At 37.6% G+C, this 17,558-nt stretch overlaps 1 protein-coding gene across 1 annotated transcript in view; it reads left to right on the top strand.

Annotated features, from left to right (window-relative positions):
- Window positions 1–17,558, top strand: part of DNAH14 (dynein axonemal heavy chain 14) — a 344,464-nt gene that overhangs the window by 203,133 nt on the left and 123,773 nt on the right. The window contains exons 52-53 of the mRNA XM_058533894.1: window positions 1,064–1,231; window positions 1,983–2,075. Of these exons, the coding sequence (XP_058389877.1) occupies window positions 1,064–1,231; window positions 1,983–2,075 (261 nt within the window). The remainder of the gene's footprint in view (window positions 1–1,063; window positions 1,232–1,982; window positions 2,076–17,558) is intronic.

Genomic DNA, 17,558 nt, shown 5'->3' with positions numbered 1-17,558 from the left:
TTTGAGAATTTCAGTTTATACAATACCATTTAATCAATTGGTTGGCTGGTTGGCTTTTTTAAAAATAAAATGTGATAACTCTAATAATAATTACCACTTACAGTGTGCCAGGCACTGTTTTAAGAGCTTTACATATCGTTACTCACTTTAATCTCCATAACATCCCTTCTATTTAGGTCCTATTATTATCCTCATTTTACAGATGAAGAAACTGAGGCAGAGTGAGGTTAAGAACTTGCCCAAGGTTACACAGCTAGTTAAGTGATGGAGTCATTATTCAAACCCAGGATATCTGAATCCGGATATTCCCTTAACCATCATGTCATACTGCCCCTCAACCTTCTTTTAGCCATGTGCTAAACAAACATGTTGTGAGTGCCTATCAGGAATTTCCAGTGTGATAAGTGCCAAGACCTACATGGAACTAGTGTGGGCCCTGGCTCCAAGTACCTTACAACCCAACAGGTGCAATACATTTCTGTAAGTGCTATCACAGACCTATGTACCACATAGGTCACATTGGCAGAACAAAGGAAGGAAGAGTAATTTTCTCTACCTGGTTTTAGGAGAAAGGGAAATGGTCAGATTTCAAAGAAGAGATAGTCCATGACCTTGGTATAAAAGATAGGCAAGAGTTTGCCAAGTGAACCAAGAAAGCAAGTGTGGAAGCTTGCAGATCTATGGTGGTAATCAACAACTGATTAAGGAAAGATTCTTTTTTTTCAGATTGTTGGTGAGACCTCAAGATGTTATTCCTGCAACAGAGGTTCTTAACTTGGGTCCCACAGACCCTCAAAGAGTCTTTAGACAGAACTGTATTTCAATATATTTGATTTCCTTTGTAATTCTGTATTTTATTGTATGCACTTTAAAATAGTATTCTGAGAAGGAGTCCATACGTTTCACTGCCAAAAGGGGTCTATAGCCCAAAAAAAGTTAAGAACCCCCGAGGCTTAGATCTATTGTACCAAGAGCTTCTCTGATACAGATATACTGCATTAGTTTTGATAACAAGTAGAGTTGTGCTATTAACAGATTCTATTAAATTATTATCTTACAATAGATTCAATGGACCAAAGAAAAATTGATGAGTGACTCAACTGTATTCGTGGATTTCTTGGATATAAACAAGTCTCATAGGAAAAAGATCTATCAGAATACCGATGACTATAATAAACTTGCCAGTGTACTTAATGAATTCCAAATGAAGTTGAGTTCAACATCTTTGGAGGTAAAGACATATACTATATATAAAAATATAAGGAATACTATATATGTATATATATGTTTACATATGCACACACATATACATGTATCAAATCAAATATTTTAAGGTGTGTGTGTGTATATAAGAGAGAGATCAGGAAAAAAGCGTGCCCTCAGATTTTAAAGCAGACCATTAGAAATACAAGTTTATATTGTTTCGTCTTCTCTTGTCTCACTTAATAGGGCATAATTTTAAAGACAAGGGGCACAGCTGAGGCTGTAGGGAGTTGAAGGATTAGAGTTAGTGGAATTAAGAATTGCAAGAGAGAGTGCGACAGCAGGATGCAGAGTAGCAACAAGAGGCAGAAAAATGGATGTGACTCTTTTACATCTTTCCCATTGTTGTTGTGGGCAGAGATGTGTTGGAACAGAGACACCCACAAAATCGCAGATACCGTAAACCAATTTCCTAAGACTCTTCCTCCCACCACTTGTTCTACCCCAAGACAGAGCAATAGAAAAGCATCCTGGATACTGTTGTTCTCCTCCTCATTCTCTTCTCTCAAGCCTATGACCCCCTTACTCTTACTCACTAGAATATTGCCATAGGAACAATCCTCATTGTGCAAATTTATTTTCCATAAGCTTACTGGGTCCAGATGATTGGATTACTAGAATAATAATTCTCACTCCTGTATCCTTGTATGTAAAACCACAATGAACATGAGATTTTTCTATGCCTGTGATCAGTTTATTTGTCCCATTTCCTCTGCTAGATTTCTCACTCCATGGTGTTCTTCAAGGAAGCCATAGAACACATCACAAGAGCTACAAGGGTCCTTCGACAACCAGGGAGTCACATGTTACTGGTAAGAATTTAAGTTTTTCAAATGTTTTTAAGTTTGTGAAATAGAAATTAAGGAAATCCAATAAAATCTACTTTGCTAACAGAAGTTTATATATCCAAACTTTTCATTTATGAAAGTTTGCAGTCATTGAGTCACAGGGCCAGATCTTCGTCCTCTCTAGAGTTTGCATAAGAAATTTATCACCACATAAAAATGTTATTTGTTTTTAGAAGGCATTTGATGTGAATAAAAGTGAAGGGTCTGGCACCATTTCTGGCATATCCTCAGCATTAATATAGTATCTGTGCAAGTGGATCTTGACTTCAAAAATAGTACACTTAGTTGAATATTGATTTTGAAATGTGAGTCTTTGCACAAAGTTTTACTTCTCGTGAAAACAAATGGGAATTAAATCCTTGGAAAATCCCCAAATATCTTGAACAGAGAAAAGCTTTCAGAAGGCTAAATAAAATATGCTATATTTAGCCAATTATGTGAATCACATTATTTATGACTATTTTAAGTTTTTATTTATGCCTATTATTTAGTTATTTTATACTTTATAACTATTTATCCATTTAATTCACATCACTTTTTTCCAAAAAGCACTTTTTTGTATTCAAAATAGCTAGAGCTGTATTTAAACAATCCTTTATTTTAACAGACATGTACAAGACTAATTAAAAGGAATTAAAAATTGGAAAAGAGAATTAAGGAAAAAAGCAAAAAAAAAAAAAAGCAAATCTTTCCACCACCAAGACTATTCCTTATCTAACCTTTCCCACCCCATAAATGGCACCACCATATATATATTGCTCTAACCAGAGATCTGGGAGCCCCTCATTCTTGACACTTTTCTGTCACGCCCCACATTCAATCCATCAATAAGTCCTGGAAATACAACTTCCAAAATATATTTCAAATCTACCCACCTCTCTGCATCTCAACTGCCACCACCCTATTCAAGCCACCATCGTCTCTACCTGGACTACTGCACAGCCTTCTCTGCTCTCCCTATCTAAAATAGCATGCCCCTCCCCCTCCTCTCAGTCCCTGTCACTCTATCTCTTTCTTCTGCCTTACTCTTCTTCCTAGTCCTTAGCATTATCTGATCTTATGTATTAATTTTTCATTTATTTATTATCTGTCTCCACATTTAGAACATGAGCTCTATAAGAGCTATGATTTTGTCTGTCTTATTTCAATTATTAACAGATTATTTTTCTATTCCCAAAGGGTGTATACTGTCAGTTTGCTTCTTTTATCACAAAGTGACTCTTTCTTTTCTAATAACAAGTAAGTTTACAACAAGTTCTCAATTCTAAAATTTCTAAGAATGCATTCAGAGCAATTTTTTTGAAGCCTAACACTCAACTGGAACCTTGACTTTTTAATAATTTCTCTACAGATGTTTTCTCATGAACTTATCTGTCCTTTCAGAGGCCCTATTAAAAACAAAGTAAAACATGGAAAGTCCCTGCTTCCTCTCTGATCCTATGACTATTTTGCCCAAATAAGCATCATAGATAGATCTTTGCCCTGGGTCAAGCTAAAACTAGAGTTCAGTTTTGCAAAACAATAATATGACTGGAAGCTGACCTAGAATGTGGAGCTTTGGCAGGGAGAGGCTGCTGGAGGGAGCATAATGATTTGATGAAGAACATTTAAAACAGATTTAAAAACTGAAACAAATGATCATAATCTAGATCAGTCAATTCAAATGAGATTATTAGTTGGACAGATAGGGAAGTAAAAAAGAAATCATACGTGGCTTTTTAAAAGTATTACTTAGTTCAACTGGATTATATTGTTGAACTACCAGAGCAAGAAAACAAGCAAACTAGTATTTAAATTTAAGGCATTGGTTTAGAAGATTTTTGCAGGTAATCTATTAAATGTTTACTTTTAGTAAATGGTTAGTTTTCAGCAAAATAATTACAGGACATGAAAAGAGATAGGAAAGTGTGAACTCTACATAGAGGAAAAAAGCAGTCAGTAGAAACTAACATGAAGGAAATTCAGATGTTGTGTATGGCAGACAAAGACTTCAAAGCAGCTATTATAATATATTCAAAGAACTAAAGGAAACCATATTTAAAGAATTAAAAGAAAGTATGTGACTCTGACTCATCAAATAGAAATAAAAAGATAGAAACTATTTTACAAAATTGAGTTTCTGGAGTTGAAAGGTCTAATAAATGAGATGAAAAATTCACTAGAGGGGCTGAACAGCAGATTAAGACTGGCAGAAGAAAGAATCCATGAACTCGAAGGTAGATCAATAAAAATTATCCAATCTGAAGAACAGAAAGAAAATAGAATTATGGAAAAAAAACAAAACTTCAAAGACCTGTGGGACACCATCAACTGTATCAAAATATGCATAATGAGAGTCTCAGAATGAAAGGAGAAATAGAAAGGTGCAGAAAAAATTTTGTAAAAATAATGCCCAAGACATTGATCTTTACATCCAAGAAATTCAATGATAGTTCAAGAAACTCCAAGTTGATAAACACAAGTAGATCCACACCTAGTCACATCGTAGTCAAACTATTCAAAGACAAAGACAAAGAGAAAACCGTAAAGGCAGCAAGAGAAAAACAACTCATCGTGTATTGGGAAATCTCAATAAGATTGACATCTGACTCATCATCAAACACAATGGAGATCAGAAGGCAGTGGGATGATATATTCAAAGTGATGGAAGAAAAAACCTGTCAGTATTTCTATATTTAGTAGAAGTATGCTTCAAGAAATGAAGGTAAAATAAAGACATTCTCAGATAAACAAAGACAAAGAATGTGTTGCTGCCTTATAAGAAATACTAAAGGAAATATTTCAGACTGAGAGGGACTGACAGCAGATGGTAACTTGAACCCACATGATGAATAAAGAGCACCAGTAAGAGTAATTACATAGTTAAATATAAAAGACAGTATGTTAACAGCTAACTTTATACTCAGTGGTGAAAAGCTAAAAGCTTTTCCTCTAAGATCAGGAACAAGACAAGGATGCACACTCTCACCACTCTTATTTGACATAGTCTTTGAAGTCCTAGCTACAGCAATCAGACAAGAAAAAGAAATAAAAGGCATCCAAATTAGAAAGGAAGAAGTAAAACTGTCGCTATTTGTAGACAACATACTATATATAGAAAACCCTAAAGATGCCTCCAAAAAACTATTAGACCTAATGAATGACTTCAGTAAAGTTGCAGGATACAAAATAAATGTACAGAAATCAGTTGCCTTTCTACACACTAACAACAAACTATCAGAGAAAATAAGAAAAGAATCCCATTTACAATTGCAGCAAAGAAAATAAAATACCTAGGAATAAATTTAACAAAGGAGGTGAAAGACCTATACACTGAAAACTGTAAGACATTGGTGAAAGAAATTGAAGATGACACAAATAAATGGAAAGATATACTGTGCTAATGGATTGGAAGAATTAATATTGTTAAAATGTCCATACTACCCAAAGCAATCTATAGATTTAATGCAACCCATATTAAAATACCAATAGTGTTTTTCACAGAACTAGAACAAATAATCCTAAAATTTGTATGGAACCACAAAAGACCCTGAATAGTCAAAGCCATCTTGAGAAAGAGCAAAGTTGGAGGTATCATGCTCCCTGATTTCAAACTATACTACAAAGCTGTAGTATTCAAAACAGTATAGTACTAGCATAAAAACAGCCACATAGATCAATGGAACAGAATAGCGATCCCAGAAATAAACCCAGGCCTATACAGTCAATTAGTCTATAACAAAGGAGACAAAAATATACAATGGGTAAAAGACAGTCTCTTCAATAAATGGTGTTGGGAAAACTGGGCAGATACATGCAAAAGAATGAAACTGTACCTCTTTCTTACACCATATACAAAAATAAACTCAAAATGGATTAAAGACTTAAACGTAAGATCTGAAACAGAAAACTCCTAGAAGAAAACATAGGCAGTAAACTCTTTGACTTCAGTCTTAGCAATACTTTTTTGGGTATGGATTTCTTTGAATATGTAATATTTTGGATATGTCAGGCAAGGGCAACAAATGGGACTACATCAAACTAAAAAGCTTTCGCACAGTGAAGGAAACCATCAACAAAACAAAAAGGCTTCCATTCTACTGAATGGAAGAATATATTTGCAAATGATATATTCAATAAGATGTTAATATCTAAAATATATAAAGAACTCATACAACTCAATATCAAAAAAACAAATAATCTGATTAAAAAGTTGGCAGAGGAACTGAAGAGACATTTTTCCAAAGAAGACATACAGACGGCCAACAGATACATGAGAATGTGCTCAGCCTCACTAATCATCAGGGAAATGCACACCAAAACCACAATGAGATATCACCTCACACTTGTCAGAATGGCTGTTATCAAAAAGACAACAAATAACAAGTGTTGGTGAGAATGTGGAGAAAAGGGAATCCTTGTGCACTACTGGTGAGAATGTAAATTGGGGCAATCTCTATGGAAAACAGTATAGAGGTTCCTCAAAAAATTAAAAATAGAACTACCATAAAATCTAGCAATACCACTTCTGGGTATTTATCTGAAGAAAATGAAAACACTAATTCAAAAACATATATGCACCCCTATGTTCATTGCAGCATTATTTACAATAGCTAAAATATGGAAGCAATCTAAGTGTGATATATATATATATATATATATATATATATATATATATATATATATACACCTCATCTTCTTTATCCATTCTCTATATATACAGTGGAATATTACTCAGGCATAAAAAAGAATGACATCCTCCCATTGGCAGCAACATGGATGGATCTAGAGAGTATTATGCTAAGTGAAGTAAGCCAGAGAAAGAAGAATACCATGTGATTTCACTTATATGTGGAATCTAAAAACAAACAAAGGGCCGGCCCCGTGGCGTGGCGGTTAAGTGCGCGCGCTGTGCTGCTGGCAGCCCGGGTTCGGATCCCGGGCGCGCACCGACGCACCGCTCCTCTGGCCATGCTGAGGCCGCGTCCCACATACAGCAACTAGAAGGATGTGCAGCTATGACAGACCACTATCTGCTGGGGCTTTGGGGGAAAAATAAATAAATAAAATCTTTAAAAAAAAAAAATCACTTGCCTAAAAAAAATAAAAATAAAAAATAAAAACAAACAAAACAAAACAGAAACAGACTCATAGATACAGAGAACAAATTGGTGGTTGCCAGAGGGAATGGGGCTGAGGGGAAGGGTGAAATAGATGAAGGAGATAAGAGGTACAAACTTGCAGTCATAAAGTTAATAAGCCATGGGGATGTCATGTACAGCATGGGGAATATAGTCAACAATATTGTAATAACTTTATATAATGACATACGGTTACTAGTCTTATCAGGATGGTTATTTTGTAATGTAATAAATGTCAAATAACTATGTGGTACACCTGAAAAAAATAAAAATAAAAACACATGTAGTTTAACTCTGGAAAAAAAAAGAATAAAGGGATTTTGAGCCTAGATCCTTGTGGAATTAAAAAAAAAAAAGCTACAGTGAGTTACTGCTTCACCACTAGGATGGCTATAATAAAAAAGACAGTTAACAAGCGTTGGTGAGGTTGTAGAAAAACTGGAACCCTCATACACTGCTGATGAGAATGTAAAATGGTGCAGCCTCTTTGGAAAACAGTCAGACAATTTCTCAAAATGTTAAACATAGAGTTACCATATGACCCAGCAATTCCTCTCCTAAGTATATACCCAAGACAAATGAAAACAAACACAAAACTTGTACATGAATGTTCATAGCAGAATTATTCGTATTAGCCAAAAATGGAAACAACCCAATATCCATCAACTGATGAATAGGTAAACAAAATGTTATCCGTACAATGGAATGTTATTCAACATGCTACAACACAGATGACCATTGAAAACTTTGTGCTAAGTGAAAGAGGCCAGACACAAAGGCTACATATTTTATGATTCCATTTATATGAAATGTCCAGAATAGGCAAATTTATAGAGACAGAAAGTAGATTAGTAGTTGCTAGAGGCTGAGTTGAGGAGGGAATGGGGAGTGACTGCTTTCTATTTGGAGTACTGAAAAAGTTCTGGAACTAGATAGCGGTGATGGTTGCACAACCCTATGAATATACTATAAAACGTTGAATTGTATACTTTAAATGGGTGAATTGTATGGTATATCTCAGAAAGCTACCTAAAAAAGAAGATAATGTGGCTTCTGACTTGCCCCTCCTCTCTCTGGATAACTCACTCTGGGGAAAGCCAGCTGCCATGTTGGAAAAAAGCCCCCGTGGTGAGGAACTGAGGCTTCCAGCCAACAGCTGTGGGAGTGAATGAGTTGTCTTGAAAGCAGATCCTTCCATCCCAACCAAGCCTTCAGATGCCTGCAGCCCTGGCTGATGTAGTGACCATTATCTCATGAGATACCCTGAGCCAGAAGCACAAGCTAAACCATTCCTGGGGGTTCCTGACCCTCAGACCGTGTGAGAAGATAAATGTCTGTTACTCTAACTAATTGTTATGCAGCAATAGACATGTTCTTAAGTGAAAAAGCAAGTGGCGAAACATTATCCACTCTATGATTTCTTTTTTGTTTGAAATATATCTGTACATATGTTGAAAAAATCACAGATATTGCTATCTCTAGGGGGAGAGATTATTTACATTTTTTTCCTTTTAACGTCTCTCTATTTTCCTACTTTTCTACAATGAATCTCTTTGTTTCTGTAATAAAAAACAATTGAAGTTTTAAAAAATACAGTGTTTTCATTTTCCACTGCCTATGAAACAAAATACCACAAATATGGCAGCTTAAACAACACAAATTTATTATTTTATTATTTTGCAGGTTAGAAATATGACATGGATCTCACCAGGCTAAAAGATCAAAGTGTAGGCAGTCCCTTCTGGAGGCGCTAAGGGAGAAACTATTTCCTTGCATTTTCCAAATTCTAGAGGCTGCCTTCACCTTGGCTCACGACCCCCTTTCTCCATCTTCAAATCCAGCAACGTGGCATCTCCCTAATTCTTCATCAGTCATCACACATTCTCTCTCTCTCTCTCTCTCTCTCTCTCTCTCTCTCTCTCTCTCTGACTGCAGCCAGGAAACGTTTCCTGCTTTTAAGGACTTCTATGATTAGACTGGGCCCAACCAGATAATCCAAAATAATCTCTACATTTCAGCATCCTTAACCTTAATCACATTGGCAGTGTCTCTTTTGCCATATAAGGTAATATATTCACAGGTTCCAGGGATCATGACAAGAACATAGTTAGGGGTGGAGTGGCAAGGATATTATTCTGCATACCACAGACAGTGTAGATATATTTTTCTTTTTTCTCTTAACAACTTTAAAAGACAGTTGCATAAAACAATAATAATAAAATGATTTATAACATAAACATTTAGTATATATAATAATAAATAGCACAAAAATGGAGGGAGGAAATGGAGCTATATTGGAGCAAACATTTTATATTTTACTGAAATTAAGTTAGTATTAATCTGGAGTAGACTGATAAATTAAAGTTTACAGTGTAACTCCTAGGGGAACCATCAAGAAAATAATTCAAAAATTCATAATAAAAACAACAAAGGAATTAAAATAGAAATCTAGAAAATATTGATTTAACACAAAAGAAGGTAGTAAAGGAGAAACAAAGAGAAAAAAGACAATGAGACAAGTAGAAATGGCAGACATAAATCAATATAACATTAAATATAAATGCACTAAATATTCCAATAAAAAGGCAGAGATCGTAGGACTGGATTTTAAAAATAACAAAATCCAACTATATACTGTCAACAAGAGTTGCACTTTGGATTCAAAGACACAAAATCGTTGAAAATGAAAAGATGAAGAAAGATTATTTATGCAAACGTTACCATAAGAGAGTTGGAGTGGGTATACTACTATCAGACAAAATAGACTTTCAGTGGGAATAAAAGTATTCTGAGGGGAAAAAAGACATGTTAGAATGATAAAAACAATGAATTAAATCAATCGTTCACAAACTCTTCCAGAAAATAGAGGAGAGAATATTTCCCAATGAGGCCAGTATCACTCTGATACTGAAACTAGACAAAGACATTGTGAAAAAAGAAAACTACAGATCAATATTCCTTGTGAACACTGTTGTAAAAATTCTGCACAAAATGTTAGCAAACCAAATGCAGCAACATATAAGTATTATACACAATAACCAAGTGAGATTTATTCCAGGAATGCATGTCTGGTTTAATATCAAAAAATCCATTAATATAATACATCATATTAATAGAATAAAAGGCAAAAACCACATGATCATCTCAATAGATGCAGAAAAAGTGTTTGATAAAATTGAACACCATTTATGATTTTTTAAAAAACTCTCAGCAGGGGACCAACCCCCTGGCCTAGTGGTTAAGTTCAGTGGGCTCTGCCTCAGCAACCCAGGTTTGCAGGTTTGGATCCTAGGTGTGGACCTACACCACTTGTCAGCCTTGCTATGGCAGCGACCCACATACAAAATAGAGTAAAATTAGCATGGATGTTAGCTCAGGGCGAATCTTCCTCAGCAAAAAAAAAAAAAAAAAAAACTCTCAGCAAAAGGGAATAGAAGGGAACTTCATCAACCTAAAAAAAGTGAATCTATTAAAAATTTGTAGCTAACCTTATGCTTAATGGTGAAAGCCTACATGTTTTTCCCCTAAGATTGGGAACAAAGCAAGGTTGTTTTCTCTCACAATTTCTATTTAACAATATTCTGGAGATTCTAGCCCATGCAATTAGGCACGAAAATGAGAGAAAAAGGCAACCATATTGGAAAAAGAAGTAAAACTGTCTTTATTCATATTCCACATGATCCTGTTTGTAGAAAATCCTAAGGACAAACTACTCAATTAAAAATAGACACCTCACAAAAGCATATGAAAAGATACTCATATTATATAATTTGTCATTAGGGAAAACTACAATGAGATACCATTACACACCTATTAAAGTGATCAAAATCCAAAAAACTGACAATGAGAATTGCTAGCAAGGATACAAAGCAGCAGCAACTCTCATTTATTGTTGGTGGGAATGCAAAATAGCACAGCTACTTTGGAAGATAGTTTGGCAGCTTCTTACAAAGCTAAACATAGTCTTACCATATAAGCTAGCAATTGTGCTCCTACATATTTACCTAACATATTTGAAAACTTATGTCCTCACAAAAATCTCCACGTGAATGATTATGGCAACTTTATTCATAATTGCCAAAAACTGGAAGCAACCAAAATGTCCTTTAATATGTGAATGGATAAACAAACTGTGGTACAATGGAATATTATTCAGAGATAAAAAGAAATGAGATATCAAGTCACAAAAAGACATGCACAAATCTTTAAGGCATATTGCTAAGTGAAAGAAGACAGTCTGGAAAGACTACATACTATATGATTCCAATTATATGACATTCTGGAAAAGGCAAAACTATAGATATGGTAAAAATATTAGTGGTTGCCAAGCGTTTGGAGGGAGGAGAGATGGTGAAACACAAAAGATTTTTAGGGTGATGAAATTATTCTGTATGATACTGTAATTATGAATACACGACACCATACATTTGTCAAAACCCACAGAACTTTACAGCGTGAAGAGTGAACCTTAATGTATGAAAATTTTTTAAAATAATTTAGGAGGTCTGGGGGTCCCAGGATGGAATGCAGAATGTGACAAAAACATCAAATTGTGTTGCAAATGTGTGCAACAACCTCACTGAAGAGGATGGGAGGAAAAGGCACTTGCCTAAGGAGCTTTGGAAATGAGTAGAGTCTGTAAGATTAAAGGCAAAAGAAAATGTACATAAGCACTGTACTCTAGTTAGTCAAGTAGTTTCCTGTGGGAGTAAGGTTAGCCATTCTGATACCACTATACATAAATACTGCAGCTGAATAATTAAGTAAAGGATGGCAGGTGGTGGGAGCCAGTTTTCTCACTGTTGGAATGAGAGGTTACAGATAAGCAAGGGGAAGAGGCTAGAATGACTCCTTAGTAATGGATTAGAGTTGAAGACATCAGTTGAACTTATGTTTAGTTTAAAATAGATGGTTACATATAGAAATGTGTCTATACAGTGTTGTCATACAAACAAATTTCCTTGCTGTGTCTGCTGAGAGGGCCTAGAAACAGTGATGCCCCAGTAGTAATGAGCACACCTAGCACCCACCCAGATCTTGGCTTCTAATACCATTCTTCAATAAAAGGAATCAAGACTCTTTGGAAAAATGGCTTATAAGGCTGGCACAAAAAATATACTGTTTGAGCGTGGAGTATCTTGTAGTGCCAGAATGAAAGTGTTAGAAAAAATCACAATGATGGGAGTATGTCAAAGCCAACTCAAAGAGCTCCCAATGGCCATACCCGAAACAACCAAATAAGATAGTGTTGGATTATAACCCAAAGTATATAGTCAATATCCATGAGTCCATAAATACAAATAAAAGATTGAATAAATAAGTAAATAGGGAAAAATAGACAAATTTCTCATAAAGAAGAATTCCAAATAATGTATGTAGATAATCTGCCCCCAAGGAGTTGGAACATAACTCCTTAACTGTGAGATACTATCAGTGACTTTCTCCCAAGTACAGTATGGAAGGGGGGAAGAAAGAGCAACTTTATGGTAGAGAAAGCTGACAAACACTGCCTCATCTAGATGATCGAGTTGAGCATCAACAGTGATAAATGGGGCTGGCCCGGTGGCACAAGCGGTTAAGTGCAGGCGCTCCACTGCAGCAGCCCAGGGTTCGCCGGTTCAGATTCCGGGGTCGCACCGACACACCGCTTGGCAAGCCATGCTGTGGTGGCATCCCATATAAAGTGGAGGAAGATGGTCATGGATGTTAGCCCAGGGCCAGTCTTCCTCAGCAAAAAAAGAGGAGGATTGGCAGATGTTAGCTCAGGGCCGATCTTCCTCACCAAAAAACAAAACAAAACAAAAAAAAAAACAGTGATAAATCATTTGATAATGTGTACCCTTGATATAATATGATGAAAATGGCACTTTATCCCTGTGGTCTTCCTCCCAAAAACACATAACCCCAGCCATGAGGAAAACATTAGGAAAATCCCAACTGAAGAACATTTTACCAATGCCTGACGAGTGCTCTTTGAAACTGTCAAGGTCATCAAAAACAAGGAGAATCTGAAACTGTCACAGTCAAGAGGAGCCTAAGTGACAACCAAATGCAATGAGATATCCTGGATGGGATCCTGGAACAGAAAAAGGACACTAGGTAGAAACTAAGGAAATCTGAATGAAGTGTGGACTTTAGTTAATAATGTATCAATATTGTTTCATTAATGGTGATAAATGTATCATACTAATATTAGATGTTAATAACAGGGGAAACTGGATGTGGGGTATATAAAAATTGTCTTTACCAGGGCCAGCCTGGTGGCGGAGTGGTTGGGTTTGCACACTCCGCTTTGGCAGCCCAGGGATTTGCAGGTTCAGATCCTGGATGCAGACCTACACACCACTCATCAAGCCATGCTGTGGTGGCGTCCCACATACAAAATGGAGGCAGAGTGGCACAGATGTTAGCTCAGGGACAGTATTCCTATCACGCAAAAAAATTGTCTTTACTATCTTGGCAATTTTACTGTAAATCAAAAACTCTTCTAAAATAAAAAAAGTTTATTTTGGGGGAGAAGGATGTCAAGATGGCGGTGTAGGCAGACTCTGAACTCACCTCCTCCCGTGGACACAGCCAATTTACAACTACTCATGGAAAATTACCCCTGAGACAGAACTGAAAACTGGATAAGAGGAACTCCTGCAACAATGGACAATCCTAACTGAGGTGAAAGAGGCAGAAACTCCCTTCTGGAGAGGAAAAACGCCGCCTTCACAAGCCGCCAGCTTCACGGCCGCCGAGAGCCGCCAACTGGTACGCAGCCCTCCCTGGAGGTGCAGGGCCCTGAGCCGGGGAGCGCCCCCGCTGTGGGCATTTTGTGGACCGAGCACAATCGAGACCAGCGGCATAATATCTGACTTCGCCTGCTACTAAAACATTGGGGAATACCCCCAGAAAAGCTGGTTCACAAAAAAACTAAAACCAGCTCTTAAAGGGCCCACGCGCAAACTCACCCATTTCAGAAAGCAACCTAAAATCACCAGAAAGAAAGGTGCACAGTGCTGTGGTGAAAAGAGACTCACCTAATAGGCCCTGAGTGCATCTCGGTGAGAGGTGAGACCTCTCCAGGGACTGGGACATTGGCAGCGGCCATTGTTGTGGCCTGGTGTGGGCATGCTGACACAGACGCCATTGGAGTTCTCCCTGAGGCCTGCTAGCCCAGGGTCTGCCCCACCCGCTGGAGCACCGATTTAATCCAGCTCAGCCAGGGCAGGCAGCCCACCCTAGAGACTGGCCCCACCCAACAACAAGCCCTCAGGCAACGTGTGGGCCTGCATAGATTGGTGACTGGATTCTCTGCAGCCTGGCAACTGAGCCGACTTCAGTGGGGCAGGGTGTGCACAAGGAGCGGGTGGAGAGTGTGGGGCGGTGGCGGAGTGTGTGGGGCTCCCGCCGTGGAGAGACTGGGTCCTCTTTGGGAGGTCAGGGCGCGCACACGGGGCAGGACTGTGTTGACTGTGTGTGTGGACCTGTGGGCGGCAGGGCTTGTCAGCTGCAGAACCCCCTTCTCAAAGACCCACAAGGGGGTTTGCCCCACCTTCCAAAGCCTGAAACAATTGAGTGCTCCCATGCCTGAGGCCAGCCCCACTCAGCTGCAATCCTCAGAGAGCTGATAAGAGACCTAATAGGCTAGAGGCTTATAGCAATTGTAAGGCCCTGAGCCTAACAACCTGCCACGCTGGGGGCCTACTCACTTGAAAGAAATACTGCAACACAAATGTGGTATTAGAACTTGCAGCCAACTGTGCTGGGGATCCCCACACCTGATAAAGAGACTGAAGGGCCCACAACAACTACAAGCAGCTGAGCATTACAACAGCTGGCCAGGAGCATAACTCGGCCTCCCTGGGTGCCTACAGGGAGAGCAAACAGGCCACAACAGAAGGACACACATAGCCCACATAGGGGTCATCCCTGGAACATTGAGAACTGAGGGAAGCACACGGCAGGCCTCCTAAGGCATCACTTATATAAGGTCACCTATCCAAGAGCAGGAGACGTAGCTGACCTACCTAATACACAGACACAAGCACAGGGAAAGAGGCAAAATGAGGAGGCAAAGGAATACATTCCAAGTAAGGGAATGGGACAAAACCCCAGAAAAGGAACTAAGTGAAACAGAAATAAGCAACCTACCTGACAGAGAGTTCAAACTAAGAGTGTTAAGGATGCTCACTGATCTGGGGAGAAGAATAGATGAACTCAGTGAGAATGTCAACAAAGAAATGGAAGATATAAAAAAGAACCAATCGGAAATGACGAATACAATACTGGAAATGAAAAATTCATTAGAGGGACTCAAAAGCAGAGTAGAGGATACAGAAGAACGGATCTGTGAGCTGGACAAAAGACTAGAAGAAATTACCCAAGCTGAACAGGTAAAAGAGAAAAGAATTAAAAAGAGTGAGGACAGTCTAAGGGACCTCTGGGACAACATCAAGCGCACTAACATCCATGTTATAGGTGTCCTGGAAGGAGAAGAGCTAGACAAAGGGGCAGAGAATCTATTTCAAGAAATAATAGATGAAAACTTCCCTAACCTAAGGAAGGAAACAGACATCCAGGTACAGGAAGCACAGAGAGCCCCAAACAAGATAAACCCAAAGAGGCCCACACCAAGACACATCATAATCAAAATGTCCAGAATTAAAGATAAAGAGAGAATCCTAAAAGCCGCAAGAGAAAGTCAAGTTACGTACAAAGGAAACCCCATAAGGCTATCAGCTGACTTCTCAGCAGAAACCTTACAGGCCAAAAGAGAGTGGCACAATATATTTGAAGTGCTAAAAGGAAAACACTTACAGCCAAGAATACTCTACCCAGCAAGGTTATCATTCAAAATGGAAGGAGAGAGAAAAATTTCCCAGACAAGCAAAATTAAAGGAGTTTGTCACCAAGAAACCCGTGCTCCAAGAAATGTTAAAGGGACTGATTTAAGGGGAAAAGAGAAGACCACAAATAGGAAAAATTATCTATTTCCATGATAAGAATGTAATGGACACAAATGCACAAAAAAGAGGTTAGATATGATATCAAAAACATAAAAGGAGGGAGGAGGGGAGTTAAAGAGTACAGCTTTCAGACAGAGGTCAAACTAAAGTGACCATCAATTCTGTATAGAAGAAGAAAGGAACAGAGAAGGACTACTAAAACACTGAGAAAAAAAAAAAGTTAAAAAATGGCAGTAAGTACATACTTATCAATAGCTACTTTAAACGTCAATGGACTAAACGCTCCAATTAAAAGGCATAGGGTGGCTGACTGGATAAAAAAACAAGACCCATATATATGCCACATACAAGAGACACACTTCAGACCTAAAGACACTCACAAACTGAAAGTGAAGGGATGGTAAAAGATACTCCACACAAATGGCAGTGAAAAGAAAGATGGGGTAGCAGTACTCATATCAGACAAAATAGACTTTAAAACAAAAATTGTAAAAAGAGACAAAGAAGGGCATTACATAATGATCAAGGGAACAATCCAACAAGAGGATATAACACTTGTAAATATCTACGCACCCAGTGTAGGTGCACCTAAATATATAAAGCAATTATTAACAGACATAAATACAGAAATAGACAGTAACACAATAATAGTAGGGGACTTTAACACTCCACTTACACCAACGGATAGATCATCCAAACAGAAGATCAATAAGGAAACATTGGCCTTAAATGACACACTAGAACAGATGGACCTAGTAGATATATACAGAGCATTCCATCCAAAAACCGAAGAATACATGTTCTTTTCAAAGGCACATGGAACATTCTCCAGGACTGATCACATATTAGGCCACAAAACAAGTCTCCATAAATTTAAGAAGATTGAAATAATACCAAGCATCTTTTCTGACCACAACGGTGTGAAACTAGAAATCAACTATAGGAAGAAAATCAGAAAAGCCACAAATACGTGGAGATTAAACAAAATGCTACTGAACAACGACTGGGTCAACGAAGAAATCAAAGAAGAAATCAAAAAATACCTGGAGACAAATGAAAATGAAAATACGACATGCCAGAATTTATGGGATACAGCAAAAGCAGTTCTAAGAGGGAAGTTTATAGCAATAAGGCCTATCTCAACAAACAAGAAAAATCTCAAATAAACAATCTAACAATGCACCTAAAGGAACTGAAAAAAGAAGAACAAACCAAGCCCAAAATCAGTAGAAGAAGGGAAATAATAAAACTCAGAGCAGAAATAAATGAAATAGAAACCAAAAAAACAATAGAAAAAATTAATAAAACCAAGAGCTGGTTCTTTGAGAAGATAAACAAAATTGACAAACCTTTAGCTAGACTCACCAAGAAAA

The sequence above is a fragment of the Diceros bicornis genome, chromosome 38 (assembly GCF_020826845.1).
Source record: "Diceros bicornis minor isolate mBicDic1 chromosome 38, mDicBic1.mat.cur, whole genome shotgun sequence".
Lineage (NCBI taxonomy): Eukaryota > Metazoa > Chordata > Mammalia > Perissodactyla > Rhinocerotidae > Diceros > Diceros bicornis.
This window is presented reverse-complemented; position numbering and strand designations above follow the sequence as displayed.